The sequence below is a fragment of the Physeter macrocephalus genome, chromosome 11, assembly GCF_002837175.3.
Source record: "Physeter macrocephalus isolate SW-GA chromosome 11, ASM283717v5, whole genome shotgun sequence".
In the NCBI taxonomy this organism is placed as follows: Eukaryota; Metazoa; Chordata; class Mammalia; order Artiodactyla; family Physeteridae; genus Physeter; species Physeter macrocephalus.
This window is the reverse complement of record NC_041224.1, coordinates 66,545,304-66,569,475: the sequence shown is the minus strand read 5'-3', so window position 1 is coordinate 66,569,475 and position 24,172 is coordinate 66,545,304. Positions and strand designations below refer to the sequence as shown.

General features: G+C 44.4%; 2 protein-coding genes across 3 annotated transcripts in view; both read left to right on the top strand.

Moving 5' to 3' along the window:
- Nucleotides 1-14,193, top strand: part of PTPN9 (protein tyrosine phosphatase non-receptor type 9) — an 81,878-nt gene extending 67,685 nt beyond the window's left edge. For both annotated transcript variants that reach the window (XM_024128944.2, XM_024128943.3), the window contains 5 exons: nucleotides 5,102-5,168; nucleotides 10,867-10,945; nucleotides 12,160-12,310; nucleotides 12,732-12,939; nucleotides 13,715-14,193. In XM_024128944.2, coding sequence (XP_023984712.1) covers nucleotides 5,102-5,168; nucleotides 10,867-10,945; nucleotides 12,160-12,310; nucleotides 12,732-12,939; nucleotides 13,715-13,929 — 720 coding nt within the window. In that variant the 3' untranslated portion in view covers nucleotides 13,930-14,193. The remainder of the gene's footprint in view (nucleotides 1-5,101; nucleotides 5,169-10,866; nucleotides 10,946-12,159; nucleotides 12,311-12,731; nucleotides 12,940-13,714) is intronic.
- Nucleotides 14,194-23,894: 9,701 nt separating this feature from the next.
- Nucleotides 23,895-24,172, top strand: part of SIN3A (SIN3 transcription regulator family member A) — a 65,773-nt gene continuing 65,495 nt past the window's right edge. Inside the window, exon 1 of the mRNA XM_007120717.4 lies at nucleotides 23,895-23,982. The gene's annotated coding sequence lies outside the window, so the exon portion shown is untranslated. The remainder of the gene's footprint in view (nucleotides 23,983-24,172) is intronic.

Sequence of the window (24,172 nt, the reverse complement as noted above, 5' to 3'; positions counted from 1 at the left end):
GCTTACTAATACTGTAGTAGAAAGAACATGGACTCTAAGCCAGAGAGAGAAGGTTTGAGTTTTATTTTTTTATTTTTTTAAACTATATATATATATATTTTAAAAATTTATTTATTTTATTTATTTATTTTTGGCTACGTTGGGTCTTCGTTGCTGCGCGTGGGCTTTCTCTAGTTGCAGCGAGCAGGGGCTACTCTGTTGTGGTGCATGGGTTTCTCATTGCGATGGCTTATTTTCTTGCAGAGCAGGGGCTCTAGGTGCGCGGGCTTCAATAGTTGTGGCACGCGGGCTCAGTAGTTGTGGCTCGCAGGCTTAGTTGCCTGTGGCATGTGGGATCTTCCCAGACCAGGGCTGGAACCCGTATCCCCTGCATTGGCAGGCGGATTCTTAACCACTGCGCCACCAGGGAAGCCCCAAGGTTTGAGTTTTAGACTACATACTAGTCATTAACATACGCAAGTCCCTATGTGCCCGTCTCACAGTACTAAGTAGAAATTAAATGAAATACTTTATGTACATGCTGCTAGAACAAAGTTTGGCATATTACTGTAGATGCTTGATAAATGTTCAATTATTTCGCCTTTTACTCCTAATAAAGTCGTAGTCATGTCATCCACCATACTAGTGAGTGTATATGCGTCAATACCAGGCGACTCTCGTTATAAGTGACCTCTGGGACTTCCCTGGTGGTCCAGTGATTAAGACTCCACGCTCCCAATGCAGGGGGCCTGGGTTCAATCCCTGGTCGGGGAACTAGATCCTGCATGCCGCAACTAAGACCCAGGGCAGCCAAATAAACAAATATTAAAAAAAAAAAAAAAAAAGAAAAAAAAGAAATCCAACTCTTTAAAAAAAAAAGTGACCTCTGATTTTTCCATCTAGAAGATCTGACAAAAATTTTGGACAACTAGTGTATACATAAATATATAGGGATAGAGGTGAATTGGTCAGATGCCTCTATTATTTAATGTATTAATTTGATCATATCTGTGCATATTAAAAATCACATGTACTTAGTAGAGATATTTAGTGAAAAGTTATTCATACTTTTCACATACACCTTTAACATCAGTTTCTTTGTCCTCATTTGAGCTACTTTTTGAGTCAATCTAACACAGTTTTCCAGAACGCATCATTTTTATTTCCTTTTTTAAGTGCCTGGTATTGTCACTTGAAAGTTTATCCTAAGTCAGAAAAGTCTATTAGCATAACATTAGCACAGTTTTTTCTTTTCATTCATCCTGTATCTCATGCATCCTCTGTAGCATTATCATTTACTTATTCCTTTTTAAAGTCCTCTTTATTATAACTTGTTTACAGCAGCATCCAACACTTAAGAATTTTGAGGTCAACAATTAAATAGGTGTTACATTTCTTCTTTTTCCTTCAGATACAACAGTTCTGTCTGGTGACCTCTGTACACATCAAAAAACAGCATTGATTGAGGTTGCTGTTCACTATTTAAAAGGAGTTTAAATAGTGCCCCTTAACATGACACAGTATAGGGACTTGTAATATCCCCCCTCTTTTTCCTGGAGGCTAATTCTTAGGAAAATCATTGCCTTATATTTGGGTATGTATGATACATGAGTCAGTACCCTAGGATCATGGTTTTAATCTCTTTTGACCCTAGTGTTTCAAGCACATAAACTGAATTCATAATCCTGTCTAGGATCCTTACAGAGGGTTTTTCTGCAGTGGCATTAGCTAAGAGTCTGGCTGACTGAAGGCAAATTCACCAGTATTATTAAGATCATCTTAGTTGAGTTGGGGCTCTGGAGTCAGGGATAATCTGAATGTATGTCTTGTTGACTGCTCTGTCTCCAAGACCTGGAACAGTGCCTGGAATGTATCAGACATTCAGTAAATTATTTGTGAATGAATGAGTGAATCCCAGTGTACCAGGAGACTATTCTAGTCATCCTGTTATTAATCTGAAGTTCATCGCTTGAGTTATAGTCCCTCTCATTACTAAAAATATTGGTATAGCCTTTATTTCCACAATAAATGGAGGAATTCAGGTTTATTAGTGAATTGTTCAACAGATTTCACCTGGAATTACAAAGCCGTTAGTCCAGTTTCAGTTGAACCTGGCCCATAACATAATGTGCATGCTGTGGTTCTTCCTGCTATTTCAGTTTGCCCCTAAGTCTATACTTTATCTCTGAGGTCATTTTCAGTTTTTAATACGTAATGATTCTTCTGAAATTGCTGATTTTAATTCCCAGTGCTCTCAGAGACAAGGATGCTGAAAGCTGGTATCCTTAGTTATAAAGAAATAAGTCTCCTTTAAATAGGTGGCATTTCTTTTCAAAGCATGAAGGTAGCTCCAAGAGTAACAGCTCATACATTACTTATATAATATGTTGATTGGCATGTACCAGGTAAATCCTTTGTACTTTACTATGCCTTCTCACCTGGATCCTGCAGTGTATACCATTTGAATGTGCCAGACTGAACAGAGGATGGGCTTTGGCTGACTATGGGTGGGCCCTGGATTGAGAAGCCTGGTTGGGGTGAGTGAGACTTTTAGTTTTCTGGGTCTGCTGCAGATGTTCCATTAGCTCAGTGAAGGTGTCCAAGTCAGGGTAGAACACTAGTAGTATGAGGTCAATACCAGTTGGTGTGGGAGAAGAACAGAGCAGGAAACTCTTGAATAAATAATTAGTGGGAGGATAAGTTGGTAGACTGACTATCTAATGGACATATATCCAAATAACATGGGTTTGACCATGAGATGGAGATGTTTTTTTATTTGGCCGAGCCGAGTAGCTTGCAGGATCTTAGTTCACCAACCAGGGATTGAACCCGGGCCTACGGCAGTGAAAGCACCAAGTCCTAACCACTGGACCTCCAGGGAACTCCCTGGAGATGTTTTCTTAGGGTGGCTGTGTGGTACTGACAGTTCATACTGTCCTCCAAGTGTTGGAACCCAGTGGAGAAAGGGTTGATGGGGAGTCATTCCCATCTCTCTAGAGTGGAGTGGAGTATGGATTTTCCCTAGTTTGCTGTTGAAACTTCTTTACTTTTGTCCTCCTGTAACCCTCCATATCCTATTTAATTTCCCTGATGGCTAATGATGTAAATAAGACCGAGGACTTTGGGAGGTGGGAGAAGGCCCGCAGAAGAGAGTGAGTCAGGAGCTATTCATTGAGACTCTTCTGAATGTGTGTGGCTTTTGCTTTGTGTTAATTTAGGCAGTAATGGAGCCCGTTTGGCCCATGCTGTTGATGGTCCTAGCTGTGAGGCATAGCTTTCTTCCTTCGCCAGTCACACTTTGCCTTTTGTGTGTCACAGTATGGACAGGTGTTCCTGCTCAGGTTGCTTGGCTTGCCTGCCTTTTGGTTTTGGTTCTGAGCTGTAGTGCTACAAGTCCTAATGGACTACTTTTTTGTAAATAACAGCTTTACTGAGATATAATTCACATACCATACAGTTCACTCATTAAAAGTGTACAAGTCATTGGTTTTTAATATATTCTCAGAGTCATGCAATTATCACCACAATCAACTTTAGAACATTTTTATCACCTAAAGAAGAAACTCGCCTTGGTAGTCACTCCCCATTTCCCCCAAACCCACCTACTTTTTGTCTACTCTTTTTGCCTATTGTGGACATTTCACATAGATAGAATCATACAATATATGGCCCTTTGTGTCTGGTTTCTCTCAGCGTGTTTTCAAGGTTCATACATGTTGTAGCATGTATCAGTATTTCACTCCTTTTTATTGCTAAATAATATTCCATTGTATGGATATATGCCACATTTTATTTATCCATTCGTTAGTTGATAAACAATTGAGTTGTTTCCATTTTTTGGCTATTATGAATGACATTGCTGTGAATATTTGTTTATGAGGTTTTTTTGTTTACATCTGTGTCTTCATTTCCCTTGGGAGTGGAATTGCTGGGTCATATGGTAGCTCTGTGGTTAACCTTTTGAGGAAGTGCCAGACGGTTTTCCAAAGTGACTGCACCATTTTACATTACCACTAGCAGTGTATGAGGGTTCCAGTTTCTCTACATCTTTGCCAGTATTTGTTATTATTTTTTACCTGTAGCCATTCTAGTGAGTGTGAAGTGGTATCTCAGTGTGGTTTTGATTTGCATTTCCCTGATGACTAATGATGTTGAGCAACTTTTCAGGTACTTATTGGCCATTTTTATATCATCTTGGAAAAATAGCTATTCTGATTCTTTGCCCATTTTAAAACTGAGTTGTCTTTTTACTATTTACTTGTGAGAGTTCTTTATATAGTCTAGATACAAATCCCTTATCAAATGTGTGCGTTCTGTGGGTGGTTTTTTCACTTTTTTCTTTTTTTTCAAAAAAATATTAATTTATTTATTTATTTTGGCTGCACTGGGTCTTAGTTGTGACATGCGGGATCTTTAGTTGCTGCATGCATATGGGATCTAGTTCCCTGACCAGGGATCGAACCCAGGCTCCCTGCATTGGGAGCGTGGAGTCTCAGCCACTGGACCACCTGGGAAATCCCCTGTTTTTTCACTTTCTTGATGGTGTCCTTTGAAGCACAAAAGTTTTCAGTTTTAATGTAGTTCAATTTATCTGTTTTTTCTTTTGTTGTTTGTGCTTTCGGTGTCATATCTAAGGAGGCTTTGCCTAACCCAAGGTCACAAATATTTAATCCTGTGTTTTCTTCTAAGAGTTTTATAGTTTTAGCTCTTACATTAGGTCTGTGATCCATTTGGAGTAATGTTTTTTATTTGTTTGTTTGTTTTTGTTTTTTGGGGGGTTTTTTTGGCCTGTAGAATCTTAGTTCCATGACCAGGGATTGAACACAGACCATAGCAGTGAAAGTGCTGAGTCCTAACCACTGGACCGCCAGGGAATTTCCTGGAGTTAGTTTTTTTATATGATGTGAGGAAGGGGTAAGCTTCATTTTTTCTGCATGTGGATATCCACTTGTCCCAGTAACATTTGTGGAAGTGAGGTTTTGAACTGGTCCTTTCACTCCTCATTTTCTGCCTGACAAAAAGAGAAAATTCACACCTTGAGTTTTATTTACTTAGTACATCATTTTTCTACCCAAATGGTATATCCCACACAGCTGCAACGATATTTCCTTTTTATCATTAGACAGATTACATCAATGCCAGTTTCATGGATGGCTACAAACAGAAGAATGCTTACATTGGGACACAAGGTAAGTAGTCTGCCCCTCACAAATTGGTTTTGTGTCATCTACCTGTGATTGTTGGCATCAGATGATAGCATAATTTTTAAAGGAAATGGTAACTTGAGGTGATGTTGCAGCCACTAGATCCTGGCCTTTCATAAAGATTGAGGGTTATTGAGGAAGGCAGATGAGAGGTGTAGAGTTTCTGTACCAGATGTGCCTGGAAACTCACTGCATAGAGATAAACTAGAGATTTGAACACACAACATTACTACAAGTTTTTGGACTGTGTCTTAGTGTTGCCAACCCAGGGGTATGGGACATCAGAGTTCACTGGCCAGTGAGATGCTCTTTATGTGGAGTAGGACGTAAAGGAATGGCAGTGGGACTTCCCAGAGATTGAGTTCAGTCCATGAATGGGTGTTGCTGGCTTAAGAGGCTTTTGCTGGTCCCTGTACCATCACAGAGCATGCCAGCAGTCTCTGACATGGATAGTCTTTGCTAGGTCTGACAGTGAAGTATTGGGCACTCTAGGAGGATTTCAGATGGAGCCTCTGTTAATATTCTTGTGGGCCCTAGTACTGCTCCTGACCTGTTCTTTGCTATCTCAAGGAGAATACCAGGTTTCCTTCAAAGAGAGTGGTGGGAAATCACAACATAGGAGGACATGACAGGCCATCATATGGAATTAAGGCCCTTTGACCATTGTGGAATATGGCCAGCAAGAGATCTGGTGGATACCTCCTTAACCAAGTGATCACACTTAATATCACCAATAATGGACAAATGGATACTATATGCCTCCTGTTGTGGTATAGTGAGAACTACACAACATAACCTGTGTTGTATGTTGCCAGTTTTTTGTGTTCTTTTTTTAAATAAATTTATTTATTTATTAAAATTTTGGCTGCGTTGGGTCTTCGTTGCTGCATGCAGGCTTTCTCTAGTTGCAGCTAGTGGGGGATACTCTTCGTTTTGGAGCACGGGCTCTACATGCGCGGGCTTTAGTTGTGGCATGTGGGCTCAGTAGCTGTGGCTCGTGGGCTGTAGAGTGCAGGCTCCGTAGCTGTGGCGCCCGGGCTTAGTTGCTCTGCAGCATGTGGGATCTTCCCAGACCAGGACTCGAACCCGTGTCCCCTGCATTGGCAGGTGGATTCTTAACCACTGTGCCACCAGGGAAGTGCTGTTGCCAGTTTTTAAGTCTGAATCTAATAATGAGAAACAAACCTGACAAATCCAGATTGTGGAACATACTAGAGACCTGGCTTAGACTTTTCAAAGTTAATGCCATGGGGGAAAAAAAAAGACAGGGAACTGTTCTGGATTAAAGGAGACTAAAGAGACATTGATAACCAAAGGCAGTGTGTCATCCATACTTGCAAACTCAATTTCGAAAAAAATTGTTAAGGACAAACTATTGGGACAGTTGGAGACTGTGTATTAGTTAATATTATTGTATTAATGTTTAATTGCTGCAGTGTGATAATGGTATTGTTCTACAGGAGAAGGTTCTTGTTCTTCTAAATACGTGTTCAAGTATTTAAGAGTGAAATGTAATGTCTGAAACTTAAATAGTTCAGTAAAAGAGAAAATATGTGTTGTGTATATATAGAGAAGCAGGCTTTGCAAAACGATAGCTAAAAATGATAGCTTTCGAGCTAAAGAATGTATGAGTACATTGTGCCGTTCTTTCAACTTTTTTTTTTTTTTTGATTTATTTTTGGCTGCGTTGGTTCTTCATTGCTGCACACGGGCTTTCTCTAGTTGCGGCGAGCGGGAGCTACTCTTCGTGGCGGTGCGCAGGCTTCTCATTGCGGTGGCTTCTCTTGTTGTGGAGCATGGGCTCTAGGCGCGTGAGCTTCAGTAGTTGCGGCACGTAGGCTCAGTAGTTGTGGCGCACGGGCTTAGTTGCTCCGCGGCATGTGGGACTTTCCCAGACCAGGGATCGAACCCTTGTCCCTTGCATTAGCAGGCAGATTCTTAACCACTGCGCCACCAGGGAAGTCCCTCAACGTTTTGTAGGTTTCAAATTTTTCAAAATAGAAGTTGAGAGAGAAGAAAAGGGAAAAGGGCCTTTGGATTCTTGGTATATTGTAATTGGTCTGATGGTCACAGATTTATTTTTTTTCCCTTTGGAGGGACTACTGTCTCCAACAAGAGTCCTTTCAAGACCCTAGGAAGAAATAAGAACTATCAGGAAAGATTTTTGGCAGGTATAGATTAGCATGTGATCTGCCTGAGAGTAGGGCTTTGTTGAGGAGGATGACCGTGGCATGGATGGGCTTATGGACTGTAAGGATTGACTCTAGGGGTCTCAGAATGCTCCTCTCTCCAGGTTTAGAAGGCAAGGGCACTTCTTAGAGTTGCTAGTTCTGCAGGGATTGGATCCTTTAGACTGGCTCTGAAGGCCCTGTGCAGGAGAAGAAGCTCATCCAGGAGTATGAGAGAGAGGATTTCTTGAGTTAAACACTGATCATCTTTAGAAGGCATCAGCACTCTGTTAGGACTGGGAAATGGGATCCTGTGACATTGAGAAGGCTGGTTTGGTTTGTCTGGTTAACCTTCTTGGCTGTGTTCAGTATTCTGATTTTTATTCATAATATTTCTAATAATATCTGTCATTTATTGAAAGTATCTATTATATATTAGATATATAATCACCATCTAATTATTATAGACACTCTGCAAGGAAGGTTTATTAATCCATGAACAAACTGAAGCCCAAAGAGTTTAGGTGACCTTGGGTCACACAGCTAGTAAGTGACACAGACAGGATTGGGCACATGTCTATTTGATTCAAAAGTCCTTGCAAGCCAGGTTAGTGGATTGTTTCATCCATGTCAGCATAAACTGCTGACTTTATTTCTTCACAGAAGTCTACTGTTAAAGAGTCTAATCTGGGAAGTGTAACTTTCCTTTCTAAATCTCTTTTATGCCTTTGAGGAAATTATGACCCTTCTCTGTCTAGCCTTGAGTCTAAGTGGTATTATCAGGTGCTCTGAGTGGCAACTCCAATTTTGCCAGTGGTTTGAATGTGAAAAATAAAGTATATGAGAGCTGCTGTGATGCAGTATAGTGCGATGTGAACAAGGCTAAGGGTCAGAGGTGGGGAAAGGCTGTTTTTATTATCTCCTTGACATGCATGCTATGGTAATGCCATGTCCATTGTAGAAAATGAAGATGAAAATCACTCATAACCCAGAGACCCAGAGAAAATGTTAACATTTTGCAGCATCTCCTTCTAAACCTTATTCTGTGCATACAAATAGATATGGACATATAAACTATCTAACAAAATGGGCTTTTTCTATACATTATCTCTTTTTTCTGTTGATGGTTGTCTTGTGGATACCTTTCCATAGCAAAAATACAGATCTTATAATATCACCTTTATGGACTGCTTAAATTTGGGGGTGTGCCATAATTTAACATCCTCTCTTGTTAGACATTTAGCTTGTTTCCAAGACTTCACATGCTCCTGGCAGTGTCCACTTCTGCAAAGAGGGAATTCTAGTATCATAAAATGTTAGTGCTTCCTAAGAGACTTTAGCAAAAATGGTAGTGCAATTAGCAGATTTCCACGACAAAATCAGCCCTTGGTACTGCCCTGCTTTCCTGAAAGCAAAGGAGGAAAAAGCACTGGGGAAGTACAAGGAATTATCCTCAGTTGTTACTCACTTGATTGAAAGGGAGTTATTGGCTCACATGCATCTTCATCGTTCCTGCTGAGTGCCCAGCCCTGTACAGATTCTGACTCTAAAAGGAGTAGTTGATGACATAGCCCTTGCCCTCAACACCATGTTTGGCTGAGATATGATTACTCCTCACAAAGTAAAATGACTGATGTAAGACCATACACATTAAATGGTTAAGATGTTTTGATCCAGATGTGCCATCAAGAGCTGAGATGAGAGGAAACCCTACAAGGAATGTGGTGTTGGGGCTTCCCTGGTGGCACAGTGGTTAAGAATTCGCCTGCCAACACAGGGGACACAGGTTTGAGCCCTGGTCCGGGAAGATCCCACATGCCACGGAGCAGCTAAGCCCACGAGCCACAACTACTGAGCCCATGCGCCACAAGTACTGAAGCCCGCGTGCCTAGAGCCCGTGCTCTGCAACAAGAGAAGCCACTGCAATGAGAAGCCCACGCACCGCAACGAAGAGTAGCCCCCACTTACCACAACTAAAAGAAAGCCCACGTGCAGCAACGAAGACCCAATGCAGCCAAAAATAAATAAATAAATAAATAAATAAATAAATAAATTTTTTAAAAAAGGAATGTGGTGTTAAGAGAAAGCTTTAAGGAAGAGGCAGCAGTTGAAAATGGGTAGAGTGTTGATCATTTTGCAGTGTATAGAAATATTGAACAACATATAAATCCTTGTATGTTGTACACCGGGAACTAACATAGTGTTGTAGACCAATTATACTTCAAAAACAAACTCATAGAAAAAGAGATCATATTTATGGTTACCAGGGGTTGGGGGGAGGGGGAAAGTGGATGAAGGCAGTCAGAAGGCACAGATTTATTGATATAAGCTGAGTAAGTACTAGGGATGTAATGTGCAATGTGATGAATATAATTAACACTGTTGTGTGTTATACATGTAAGCTGTTAAGAAAGTAGAACCTAAGAGTTCTCATCACAAGGATAAAAGATTTTTTTTTTCCTTTTAAATTTTGTATCTGTATGAGATGATGGATGTTCACTAAACTTATTGTGGTAATCATTTCATGATATAAATAAGTCAAATCATTATTCTCTGTATACCTTAAACTCACACAGTGCTGTATGCCAATTATAGCTCAGTAAAACTGGAAGAAAAAAAAAAGAAAATGGGTAGAAAGTCCAATGGCAATGGAGGTGAGAGAATATGAACAAAGGAATAGAGGCAGAAGTGAGCTTGTGTGTCTATATTGTGATGAAGCAATTTTTTAGAAAGATTAAACTGGCAAGCGTATCCAGAATAGACTGGAAGAAAAATTCCTATTCAGAAAAGTAAACCAAGATGGTATTACAGGAACTCAGACAAAAGATGATATGGTCTTTGTAGCAGTGAATTTCGGCAGGAAGACCAGGATAGGGGCAAAAGGGTAAAAACCAAAAACGTTCCAAGGGCAAAAAAAATCTAGGACTTGGTGTCTGTTTCTGGGAGATGAAAGAAATGCGTAAGTCAGAGTTGGCTCCAACTTTTTGAGACTGAGTCATTTAAGAATGCCAGTACTGTTAACAGAGTTGAGAAAGTAGAAAGAGAAAGCTAATTTTGAAGGAGGAGACTGAATTGCAAACATGCGGGGTCTGAGGAGATGGATGAGGGGACATGGAAGGGGAATGGTTTAGTAGGCAACTGGTGTTTATAAGGCTTAGGTGAGGTGAAAGCAACTAGAGACATGTGCACAGTTGACACTCTCATTCTGGATGTGGTAGCTGAAGCCCTGTTGATGAGGCTCTAAGAGGATGTGTAGCAATGCTTCTCAAACTGTAGCCTACCTACAATTTTACCTGGGAATCTTGTTAAAATGGAGATTGTGTATTTCAAATACTCTCCCATACGATGCTGGTGCTGCTTGCCCAAGGACCACCCTGAATAGCAGGGATATAGTCAAAAAGGCAGAGAGCCAGCGTATGTGCTTTGGAGTTAGTAGTTGGGAAAAAACAGAAGAGCCTAAGAAGGAAAGAAGAGCTTCCCAGGGTCACGTTCCTTGTCTTCTACTTTCATTGTAGGCCCTTTGGAGAATACCTATCGTGATTTCTGGCTCATGGTATGGGAGCAAAAAGTCTTGGTGATTGTCATGACCACCCGGTGAGTTCATCCCTTTTCTACCCATTGCACTTCCCCCCGCTCCTCCGTCCCCAAGCATGGGTGATTCTAGAGAGGAGTTTAGCTCTTAGAAACAATGAGGATTAGGAAAGCCATGGCAAAGAGTTTGAGATGTCTTAGCTTTTTTCTTAGCTGACCCAGAGTTAACAGAGCCAGGGTATGGTGGAGATTGATAGATCTAACTTGCCAAAGCTTTAATCCATGGCTCTGGTGACCCTGTGCCAGTTGCAGCCTATCCTGAGGTCCTGGCCTTAACTACTAGAGGAAGCATTGGGAAACATGGAGCAATTTACTTTTAGCCTGCTCCCTACTTCCAAAGGTCAGCCATCTTCCTGGCTTCTGAATTACCAGTTCCCCTTAGTTCTCCCTTTCCCTGCTACTTTTGACCATTTTTCTTCTTGTTCATATTTCCATCTGTAGGAGAACTTGAAAAAAAGAGATGTGAAACATAATAGGTCAGGCAGGAAGCTCTTGACGAAAGGAATATTTTTGAAATTTTGGTGTACGTATCTGCCAAAACTTTAGGAATTACTATTTCATGAGTATCATCATCATCATTATGATAATTATAACCCATTTCAGATGAGGAGAAAAAAATTAATGAGAATGTTTGCTCAGATCCCTTCCTCATGGCACTGTTACAAGCCACCTTTGATTTGGAGGGGAGGTAGTGGAAGAAGTACCACCTTGGAGTACTTTGGAGCCACTGAAGAGTTGTGAGGTGGACTTCAGGCTTTTACATAAACCTCCTGTTGGCATCCCAGGAACTGTGCCTTTCCCACTCCTCTATCAGGCAAGGGCTCTCACTGGGGAAGAGAATGAACGGTAACTGAGATATAGGGCAGGGAGTTTGACCTGGCCCACCATATTTTCTCTGCTGTCTTTCTTTGTCCACCCAGTATTTATGCCAGATATGTGAGGAGTACCAAGAGGTATCAGGAAAGGGACCAAATGGATGTAGCTGGTGCTCAATAAATGTCCACTAAATGAGTACATGCGGAAAATTTAGCTGTTGTTAATTACATCTGTTTAGAATGAAGGTTTCCTTTTTCTGCCAAGAAGCAAGGGGATAGATTAGACAGAAGCAATGCAAGAGATGACATTTCTGTCTAAGGGTACAGCAGGTCATGGGTAGAGCAGAGTTATTGCTGTGGAGAAGAAGGATGGAAGGCTTATCTTTCTCTGTGTGTCTTCAGCTTTGAGGAGGGCGGCAGGAGAAAGTGTGGCCAATACTGGCCTTTAGAAAAAGACTCTCGGATCCGATTTGGCTTCCTCACAGTGACCAATCTAGGCGTGGAGAATATGAACCATTATAAGAAAACAACGCTAGAAATTCACAACACAGAGGTAAATTTTATTTTCGCACTCTTTTGAAGCTGGGGGAAAACCTTTACTGTAAAGAAAATCTGCAAAGGGAATAGGCAGTATTCCAGGAAGCTTATAAGTTACTTCCATTCTTCTGGAAACAGGATCAGGATATTCAACTCAGAGCCAGAATAGCCATATTGTCTCAACACAACAGTGGCATTACTTAGGAATGAAACTTTTTATAACATAAGAAATCTGGATCATATAATATAGGAATTCTGCCCTCTCCAGACATTTAATCTTTCCTTTGCGTTCGTAGAGAAGCAATTGTGGAGAAAGTTGAGGGTGATAGGAACCTTGGTGATAGCGATTCCAGAGGGTTGAGAATCTGGAAAAGCTAAAGGTAGTCAGAGGCAAGGAGAAATGACCTCATTAACTTTTGCTTCTTTTTTCATCCAAGGAACGGCAGAAACGCCACGTGACCCACTTTCAGTTCCTGAGCTGGCCAGATTATGGTGTCCCTTCCTCGGCAGCTTCCCTTATTGATTTCTTGAGAGCCGTCAGGAACCAGCAGAGGCTGGCCGTCAGCAGCATGGGAGCACGCTCCAAAGGGCAGTGCCCTGAGCCACCCATAGTGGTCCATTGCAGTGCAGGCATTGGCAGGACAGGTAATGCACCTGATGCAGCTCTTGGAGCATCCAGAGGCACTAAGGGTGGGGGAGGAATAACAAAGCTCTTAGTTGCCAGAATGTGAGTATTTGATCCATTGGTGGTGAATTACCATGAAAAATTCCTCTTTAATGTCCTTTTAGTATCCCTAGTGTTAGGTGTACTGGCCAGAATGTATACTTCACAAGCCAAGTCCTCTAGGGGTTTGATGCTTTATACATCCCATCAGCATGATTATCTTCTGATCCCATCACTGTCACCTGGGTGTCCCAGAGAGCTCAGCTGGGTTGTTGCTTTCTTCCCATACCCTTCCCTGGGGAGTGGAACCAGTTAGCAGCTTTTGCCTTAAGGGGATGTACATTGCAGGGACTGTTGGCCTTCTAGTTCAGAGGTCCCTTTGGGAGAAAGGAAGAATAGGTTTGTGTTAGGTCTCTGTGGAGAAGTTGTGGAATCTGAAAATTAGGGCCCAGCTGTGGGAGTGCTGTCATTCTATCTGTCTGGGATTGAAGCAAGAAGTCCCTCTGTCACCTTCCCACCTACTCTTCCTATTACCCCCATATATGTCCTGAGAGACAAGAGGCCTTCTCATTTCTCTGGCCTTCAACACTCCCTGTGACCTCCTCCTTGAGCCCTTTCAGGCCTAAGGCCAACTGGCCTCCTGCCGTGAGGCACCTTGCCATTGAATTCATTCATCCAATCCTGCCTGGGTTATTTGGTAGAGGGAGGGAAAGAGGAGAGGTAGATCAGGTATGACCACTTCCTTCCTTCCTTCAGGTACCTTCTGCTCATTGGACATCTGCCTGGCACAGCTGGAAGAGCTTGGCACCCTAAATGTGTTCCAGACGGTGTCCCGCATGAGGACCCAGAGGGCCTTCAGCATCCAGACCCCTGAGCAGTACTATTTCTGCTACAAGGCAATCCTGGAGTTTGCAGAGAGGGAGGGCATGGTGCCCTCCAGCCACAACCTCCTGGCCATGGAGGGTCAGTAACTGTCCCACGAGCCTCCTATCTGCTGCCCAGACTTCCTTAAACTACCCTGGACACCGCTGAGCCTATAGGTTGCCATCAGTTACACTGAAGCCATGGACCAACCTCTTTCTTGTGTCTCCCGGCGCACGCGTGCACGCAAGGCAGCCTTTCCCTTTGGCTAGATAGATGTGGTGAAATTGCCACTAGAAAGGGCCAGCAGCAATGTGTTCTTAATTCCTAGCACCTGCTATCGAACTGTGCCTTATTAAAACCAAATTGTGGCTGTCAGTTTTTGCCAGGGGCCCCGAGGTAAGTGGGGAAGGAACCTCCCTCCCCACTTTCCCAATGCCATTCTCCTTCTCAAGGTCTCTTTCCATTCCTTCCCTTTGCTAGGATTTGATGGGGAGGTTTGGTGAGCATCCACCTCCTTCCCAGAGAGCTTGACCAAGTTACATATTCTAGAGAACGTCCTGAGTGCCAAGCACGTTTATACCTAGGGCGTGTATTCCAGTCTTTTCTGTCATTCTCTGTGTGTGCGTGTGTGTATGTGCACTTATGTGTATGAGTCCATACGTACGTGTGTATATAATATATACTGTATGTGATAATATGGTCGTATTCTATAAATACATATACACAGAGATACTCCTTTGTAGAAGTTCCTGGGGCTTCTTGTTGCAGTTCAGGACTCCTCGCTTTTTGGATCCTACTGTTTATCCTGGACGAGCTGGGGTTGGGGATCGTGTTGCCTGTTGTCAGACCGCAGAGTGGTGGAAAAGGACACACACACATCCACTCTCCATGCTCCTGCCACAGGCCCTCATCCTTATATAATGACTTATCTCTCTCCAGGATGCTGCCTGTTGGAGCCAAGAATACTGGTTTGTGGTGACACTGGTTTAATTCAGCATGGATTGCCCTTATCTAATGGTTTTTCTCTGTTTACTTTGCCAATTTCGGGGATAGACCGCCACTGTGATTCCAGACCCTCTCTCCCCTCTCCCTATCCCTTGGGGATTGGGATCTGGGCAGAGATGAATTCACTGAGCAGCCAGAGCCAAAAGCAATCGGTACGAAGTCTTAGAAGGAAAGAGAGGGAGCCCACGTGTGAGAGAGAGGAAACTACATACTATGAGACTCCCTCCCTGAAAGAATGAGCTGGGGCCCCTTTTTCTTTTGCTAGAACGTTCTTTTTCTTATGCAACTTGGCCCTGTCCACTCATATGCCCATCTCTTTCTTGCCTACTAGCCTGCCAGACCCTGGAGCTCAAGCTGGGTGGGTTCTGTGTCAATAAAAAGCTTAACCCCTGTCTGGGTGAAGCAGTCCCCTGCAATCACTGTTTTCCCCCTATTCATTCAACCTGTCCCTGTCTCCTCCCGGCCTACCTAGCCTGATATGCCAGGGATGGAATCAGGAGTCCCAGCATTCCACATTCCCCAGAAAATCCCAGGAACCCCTAAAACTTCTTCCCCTATCACAGATGAGGTTGGCAGCTGATCAGACCTCAATAATTTTATACTGTAATAAGCTCTTTGAATGTATATATTCTTATTTTTACAATCTTTTCATTTTGTATTTAACGTCAATGGACTGAGTCAGATTCAGAAAATAATTGTAATGTTCATATTCGATATCTTACAGCGATACAGTTTTGTATTTACATATAAATATACCGACGTGATCAAATCCTTTTAGCTTCATCAATTTAGTAGCAGTCTGGGGCTGGGAAGGTGAGGAGGGGCTCCAAGAGCTGGTCTGGGAGGGATGGGGAGGCAGGGAGGAACCCAAGGCCTCATAGCCTTTCAGTTCTGAGAGCTGCCCATCTTGCCCAAGGCCATGGCCCAGCTCTGGGCAGACAAAGGGAACCAGCACCAGTTGACTGCTTGCCAAGTGCCAATCGCTGTGGTTGGTGCTTTCCCCCCCATTACCTCATTTAAACCTCACAACAATCCAGTGAGATGTTATTCTCCCTTCCTTCTGTTTCTGTGTAGATGAGAAAGGTAAGGTACAGAGGGTTACAGTGAAGGTAAGGTTTAGCAGGTCCAGCTCTAGAACTGGAGCTCATGTTGGTCTGCTTACAAAGCTTTGGTCTCTTTACTGCGTTGCTATCTCACAGATGAAGATAGTGTTTTGTCTTTGGAAATGAGTTTTTTTTAATGTTCTATTCAAGGTATAGACAGTTCTTAAGTTCCAGGTAGTTGATCTTGACTCGATCTGTATGTAATAGACAAGAAGGGTTTCTAACAGAGTTGGTGACTGATTCTCCCAGATAGGAATTCCTGGTACAGGTCCTCAAGTCTGCAGGGTACCAGAGGGGTCATTCTCCCAGGGAAACCCCATACATTTGGTTACACTGGTACCTTTGTGGGAAGATCTTGAGTCATTTGCATCTCTCTCAGAGTAGAACCAGAAGCTTTGTCCACGTAGGACCACTCCCCGTGCTGTGTAGCTCCTCCCTGTTGACCAGTGACACCTGTGCAGTTGGAGCGGTTCTGGCATGGGGTGTTCTTAATAAAAGTGACAGCAGCTGACATATACTGGTTGCTTAACTCTATTCCAGGTACTGTTCAAAGTGCTTTCTCGGTGTTATCTCATTCACCCTCAAACCAAACTTTTGAGGTAGGTATTGACAGAAGAGAAAAACTGAGGCACAGGAAAATCAATTTGCCACAGCAAGAACTCGGACCATCTGACTCAGACCTCTAAGGATCCATCTCCTGATCTTCTGACAAAATATTCTTGAGTTTCTTACCTTAATCAAGAGCTGACGTATAGTGCAAAAATTAAGCCAGACCTTTCTTTGGATGTTCCCTTGGGGACAAGCAAGCATAATAGGTAAACAGAGATACATGAAATCTGGGAAATCAGAGAGGTTAGGGGTTTGGGGAAGTATGTAGGAAACAACATTAATGATAAAAGATTTGGAGGAGGTGGCCTTGAACTGTCATTTATTTGAAGAGACTGTAGCCCAACTGCTGTGTAAATTCAGAAGTTATGCATGAGTTCTTCATTGCACATCTAAGGATTGGTGAGGTTATCACTTGCGAGGGCTCCATAAAAATGCAGTTTCCTGGGTCCTGCCCAATAGGTGGTTGAGTGAAGTGGCAGGATGAGCTAGGTTTTTGAACCATTGTTTTAGTCCATGCCACTGACTCTTAAGGAAGGTTAGCAAATTGATGTCTCCTAAATCTGAAAGAAAGAGATAAATAGCTTCCCCCCCCATTGCTGTAGTCTGCTTGTAGCCTTTACCCTTGGGAAGATAATTAATACTCAGTGTGAGCCTACCTGTGTTGGGCGTTAAAGGAGATAAAGGAGAAGACAGAGAAGGAGCCCTGAATCTGTCCAGGAAGTCAAGGCTGTCACATAGGAGATTTGCTGAACAAAGCAAGAGAACCCACAATGAAATGCTGGATTGCACAGTTGAGAACGTAAGATGAAGAAAGTGTTCAGGGGAGAGAGAATATTGTGGGTAACTCAGGCTTCTGCTTCTGATTTGACTGCTATTTTTTCACTTAATTTACTCCCTCTAGGCTTAGTCCCTTCATTCTGCCCATCCCTGTTAGCTAGGATGGGACTCCTGAGGTGAAGGGTACCCTAGCATCCTCAGCCTGGGAGGTTCACCATTGTCAATCTCCATGTCACAATGTGCAGGTAAATGACAGAATGCGACTGGTTCTTGGGAAACCGGACTATTTAGCATCATACCTTGAGGAAGATGGGACTCCTGCCCTTATGGTCTTCCCATCTCTAGAGACAACCAGACACATATGGAAACTCTCACAAATCAAATACCTGCAGGTAGGTGGGTCAGGAGGTATGGCCAGGTAGAAAAGCCTTCATAGATTGACTGAGCTCTTTGGTAGTTTTGAGATCTCACCACTCAACTCAAGCCAGGTCCTAGCTTTTGTAAAAGAAGGTGCTGTATTAGATGATCCTATTGCAGGCCCTTCAACTCTGAGGGTCTAGTTCTTTGCTGGACAGTGCAAATGCCTATAGAGTAACCATCAGATCCTACTCTGGTTGGGTCAGCTCCCACTTGAAATCCCCAGTTTTAGCTTGTTTTCAAAGTCTCCTCTTTCAAGTTGCAGCCACCTCCCTATTCCCTCAGTTCCCTTTCCACTTGGCCCCCAACTTGGTAAGCAGCAAGTCTCCCCTATAATCCCCAGACCATCCCATAGGCCTTTAAGGTTTCTGTGCTGTTACATGTGGGGCAGACAAAATGACTCAGAGCGGAGGAATGAACTAATCAAGCTACCAGAGCTCCCAACCGAGGTCTTAGGTTTGTCTCCAGCCTTGGTTACTACCAAGACTACTACCCCCAGACCATCATTAGCTAACCAAGGACAGGAGCTAAAAGCTCCACCAGTTTGGGAACTATATTTCCTCTTGGGAGATATTCACCCTATAGTTAACCATCACACAAACAGTTGTGAATATCAAGTGTTTTGGACTGCACTGCTCTTAACTGACCACAGAGAAGACTGGGTCCCTTCCACAAATAGAAATCTAGCAGTCTCAAAAACCTGTTGCAGTGTTTAGCCTTCCTTCACCTCTCACCATAGCTTTCACAAAATCCTTCTTTTTGTTTAAGCTAAATCTGGTGTTCTGCAGTCTTAAATGCTCTCATTTTTTTCTGGCTAAGGCCAACATGGACATAACTAACTAAACCGGAAACCTAGAGTGTTGGATGGAGATGCAGAGCAGTGATCCCTTTTCAACAGCTTAGGGTAATATGTTCCTGACATGGAAATATGTTCCTGATACAGTTTTTAGGACTAAGATGAAGGTGAAAGTAGGAAAGCAAGACAGTGAGTTGTGTAGAGAAGGTAGTCAAAAAAGGCACAGCACCCTTTTCCCCACTCTAGGCTCATTTCTTTCTGCCCCTCCCCCTGCATCAGCACCTGGTTACTTCTCTAAGCTAATATAGTTATCTTAGCCTCAAGACTGGCCAGATGCACAGCTGAGTCTAGGTCACCCACTTTATCCTGTGAAGTCTGTTTTACCTCCTTGACCTTTAATGAATACCTATTCTGTGGCCGGCAGCCAGTGGACGTATGGAGTATGATATTCAGAGCAGATGCTAGGCTGGAGATAGCAGTTGGGGACTTAGTTTAGATAGAAGCTAGGAGCCTTGGAAGTGGGTGAGAACAAAGATGAATGAAGAGAGCAAGAAGGGAGGAGAGACCCTTGGGAGCCACCAATATTTAGGGGAGGATGGAGGAAGAAAAACCTGGGAAAGATTCTGATTAATAGGCAGAGGTAACCAAGGTCAAGACTAGGCTGTGTTCTCAGACTGGTGAGAGGTGGGGAGTAGCTGGGATGAATGAACAGGATTAATAAATGGAGGTTCACTAGTGATCTTGGGGCAGGGGCTGACAAGGAGGCATGAGTGGGAGGTGAAGGAATAGAGACTGCAGTGCTTGGGGTTCACTTCAACCAAAGCAAGGCCCACCTTTATCTCTTACGTGTTAGACCTCTGAATAAGATTTCATTTGAACACAGGAATCTGCTGCCTTAAAAAAAAAATCATCAAACAACTGATATGCAGAAGAAAACACTTTGAAAGCATAAAGCTGGGTAAACTGCGAACATATTGTTACATCTGTTTTCTAGATTTGGGCTGAAGTGACCTAGAGGGGTAAATAATGCTAGGTGAGAGCAAAACATTTTAAGGCAGTGAGTAGCAGTCTTAAAACCCAATAAAAAAATTCCATGCCTTGGGCTTCCCTGGTGGTGCAGTGGTTGAGAGTCCGCCTGCCGATGCAGGGGACACAGGTTCGTGCCCCGGTCCAGGAAGATCCCACATGCTGCGGAGCGGCTAGGCCCGTGAGCCATGGCCGCTAAGCCTGCGCGTCCAGAGCCTGTGCTCCGCAACGGGAGAGGCCACAACAGTGAGAGGCCTGCGTACCGCAAAAAAAAAAATAAATAAAAATTCCAAGCCTCCAGTCACCTAGAAATCAGAAATATGGCATATGTACAACATATAAACCAGTTGGTTGCCAGAGAAATGCAGTTTCTAATTTACACAGTGGAATTTTGGGGTTCTTTAAGCCTGTCCTGGTCTCAAACTGGAACACCAAGGACTTTGCATTTGAAAGACCAGGAGAAGAGGGAGTGTCGACAAGATAAAGGAAGAAAGGGTCCTACAACATTTGAGTGCTAGGCATACTTTATTTTTAATCTCACAACAACCCACTGCAGTAGGTATTCTTATTCTTAGTTTACAGATAAGGGAATTGAAAGACTTGCCAAAGACATCCAGCTAGGAAGTGGCTAAACTGGGATTCTGACCAATAGCTTGAGCTTTCTCCCCTTGAACGTATAAGGCACTTTGGGTTGGAAGTGGGAAGCAAGCCTCAGATGCCCCTCACCTGGATATTCCCAAACTGGCAATGGTCTTTAGCTGGCAGAGTTTCTGTCATCAGGGCACTGGCACTGACATCTTTTTGGCAGAGCCACTGAAGTGCAGGCCCTAAATATCTCTCGATCACCACCTACCATAAGCACCCTAAAGAACTGTGAGAGTGTGTGTGTGTGTGTGATGCCTAGGAGGCAGGGTATCAGAAGGTGTGATAGTTTTGAGTATATGTGGTTGTGACTTGAGGATGCATGTATGTGACTGAGAGACAAATTGCTTCTTTGAGGATAATTTTTTTGGAAAGGGCCAGAAATTATTTAAAACTATCTGGGGACAAACTGCTCTCAGAGTCAGGGAGGGAAGGCGTGTGGAGCAAGAGGGGAAGTTGTTTTTCTCCCGAAGTCCCAACTTGGATCACGGATCTTAATGTGTATAGAGACAGCATGTGGTGGAATGGACAAAGCTCAGGCAGACTCGCCTTGGCAACTAGGCTTGGGCAAGTCACTCTACTACTCTGAGCCTCAGTTTGCTCGACTACAAACTCGATAATCCCTAACTCACACAAAAAAGGACTCCTGGGAATCAGAACCTGGCTTCCCTATGTGACTTCTGCAAGGAAGGCCTTCACCCAGATCTATTCACTCTTTTGTCCTCACTGATAGGGTAGGGGAGAGGTGGGGTGGATGCAACCTTCAGTGAAGCTGGAAGGCCAATGTCTCCAAATCAAATTCTTAATTTCCCAGAGTCTGGGAGTGGCTGTGCTATGCAGGCATCAATGTACTGAGTCAGAAACAATCACTGGACGCCTTCTGAGGGGCTTTCTTGCCTGATCGCTGGGGGCACTGGGGGCTCAGAGGTGAATTAGATGGAGTTGCTTCCCTCGAGAAGCTCAGTCTAGGGAGCATTCAAGAGGGGATTTCCATCAGCGTGGTGTACTTAGGAGGGTCAGAAGTGTCAGCGAAGTCTGGTTCTCTGAGCAGGAGTAACTGTTCTGGTTGCAAATGCTCCATAAGTAACTTCCTTCAGCGTATACCCCCTGCAGTCCAGGCTTACAGTCAGATGCTTGGGCCTTTGGCCTCCACAGAAGTTCAGAGCCTCACTAGGTGTATTAAAGTGCATTTTTATCACATGTGATCTTCATAACAGGGTAAGGACTGCCATGTTAACTTGTACAGGACAGGAGGCTGAACCACAGGTAATAAGAAGACTAAGTGGAAACCATAGGACTCAACTTCCAGACTAATGTTCTTTCTGCTGTACCCACTCTGCCTCATCTTACATTCACACAGTATCTGTTATGCCTTCATTTAGGGCAGAGCCTCTTGGGAAATAAAGCACAAATGTGAGATAGGGCTCCAGACATCAGAAGGTGTCTGTTCTGATATAGAAAAACTTGGTCTTCCCTCTAGGGAGCCCCCAGTCTGAGAATGAACCTCAACTTCCATGGCCCTGCCAGGTGCTGGGCTTCCTACTGAACACACACTCTTCACCTCCTGGTCTTTCCCCCTTTACACCCTTCAGTGATTCCATCAACCAAGCTGCTGCCCAAATACTAGCCCCTACTTCACCTGAAATGACCTACTTCCCTTCCCAAATCAGTATTTCTTCCCACCTGCCCTCTCTCCTTAGTAGCAAGCTTCCCTCCCCATCAGAGTCCCCCCCACCCCTGTGGGCTCTGAGGGAGGGAAGGGTCCTTAGAGCCTGTCTTTCTACCCCAGTTTTCACCCCTCCCTATTTCACAGGAGAGAAACAGGCCCATAGGGAGGAAGGGACTTGCCTAAGGATATAGTACTAAGTCACTGGCCACACTAAATCTGGAAGCCAGCTTACCAAACCACTAGCCTCAAGGCTCTTCTACCTATTCACACACCAGGCCACTGACTCCTCCTTTCCCTCCATTACCCACACTGAATCAGTCACCCAGTCCTCTGGAGTCTTTCTCAAACACATCTGTTTTTATTCTTGCTTATCCATTGCCACTGCCCTAGTCAAGTCTTCATTACATGTCATCTGAACTGTTAGGACAGCCTAACTGGTAGCAGGCTCCCATTCTGCCCACAGGCCTTTAAGGCCCTTCACACTCTGTACACCCCACCTCATCCACACTAGCTTCCTTTACTGGATACCTCAATCAACAGGTCTTTCCCACTCACTCATCTTGTATTCTGGCCCCAGGCTCAGCTCTGTTGAGCACAGACATGTGGGGTAGCCTACCGCACCCCTCCAAAACACTACAAATGATTCAGGGAAGCATCTGAGTCAGAGTTTTGCCTTGAGGGCTGGAAGGTAGGGAAGGGTTTCTGGATTGGGGGGCTGGGAGAACGAGAAGAAACCTCTTGGCTCCCTCCAGATATCTACCCCTCCCACCAGAAGATGTACCTCTGTAGTCTCCAAACCCACTATTACAACAGCCTTTCTGCCTCACCTTGCTGCCTGTAGGCACCCCTCATTCAACCCACCCTCAGAATCCATCCAGCTGCTGGGATGTTGAGCATCTTAAACCATAGTTCTGGGCCTGTGGTCCTGTGAGCAGCCATGCTGCTTGCACGTTCTGCTGTGCAAGTCTAAGAACGTTAACAAGGTAGTAAAGTCTTCTGCTCTTTTTTTTTTTTTTTTTTTTTTTGCGGTACTCGGGTCTCTCACTGTTGTGGCCTCTCCCGTTGCGGAGCACAGGCTCCGGACGCGCAGGCTCGGCGGCCATGGCTCACGGGCCCAGCCGCTCCGCAGCATGTGGGATCTTCCTGGACCGGGGCACGAACCCGTGTCCCCTGCATCGGCAGGCGGACGCTCAACCACTGCGCCACCAGGGAAGCCCAAGTCTTCTGCTCTTTGACTGCATCTTTCCAACCCTGAGTTTCATTACCACAGCCACACTTGAAATGGTTCTTAATGTTTCTTTGCATTTACCTCTTTGTGTCCTTTGCTGAGAATAACTTGCCTCTCCATTTCTACCTGAGTGCCACCTTCTCCATGAAGACTTCACCCAGTTTTCCTCAGCTAGAAAGAATCTCTCTGCTCTGAGCTTCTGTGGATGTCTAATTACATATACATTTTCCACCTCGCCTTAGCTCTTTCTGTAGCATCTCCTCAGCTAGGTCTGATGCCCTTGGAGGGTACATAGTGAGCATATCATTCAGTCTCTGTAATCGCACCCAAGCAGCAGGTGCGGTATGAATGTGTCTGCCTCACCCCAGTAGGTGCTTAGGCAAATGCCTGTTGCCCCAACACAGGACTTCCAGCTTATACCGCTCATTTTTAGGCAGGCACTTAACAGAATGGGCCGGACACAGGTTACACAGACAGGGGGGTCGGGACATTCCAGCCAGTCGCTAGGGTATCCTTACCCGCCTCCCTCTGCCCAGCTCCAAATGGGGTGTGTATGAAGGAAGTGGGGGCCAGGTAGCCCCGCTAGCTCCTCCTCCGGGTCCACCCAGCGGATCTTTGAGTCCCAGGAGGTCTCCTAGTCCAAGGGCCTCAAGAAACTCGAAGCGGCGGTGCGGCAGAGATAGGGACCTCTGCCAGAGATGCGCCTCCCACTCACGACTAGTTTAATTAATTTGTTTATATTTTTTGGAGGGAGGGGGCGTTCAATGAAGGGGAAGAGGTGGAGCGAGGGGAGGAGGCGGGCCCAGTATGACTGACGCGAGCACCGGGGAGCCAATGGCCCGTGGGGGGCGTTCCCCCCCATTCAGTACTCCTCGCCTGGCTCGGAAGGTATGTTAAACAGCTGCTTTTAATTTGGTCTCCCCAATCTCGAGGGTTTGGGGGGCTTGTTTGCCGGCTGGTCGCTTTGGCCAGTCCGCCATGGTGTAGGCGCCACGGGCCCTGGGACGGAACTAGGGGAGGCTCGGAGTCCGGCGGCCGAGGGAGCCGAGCAAGGGGCAGGCCAGGAAGGAGAGCTCTT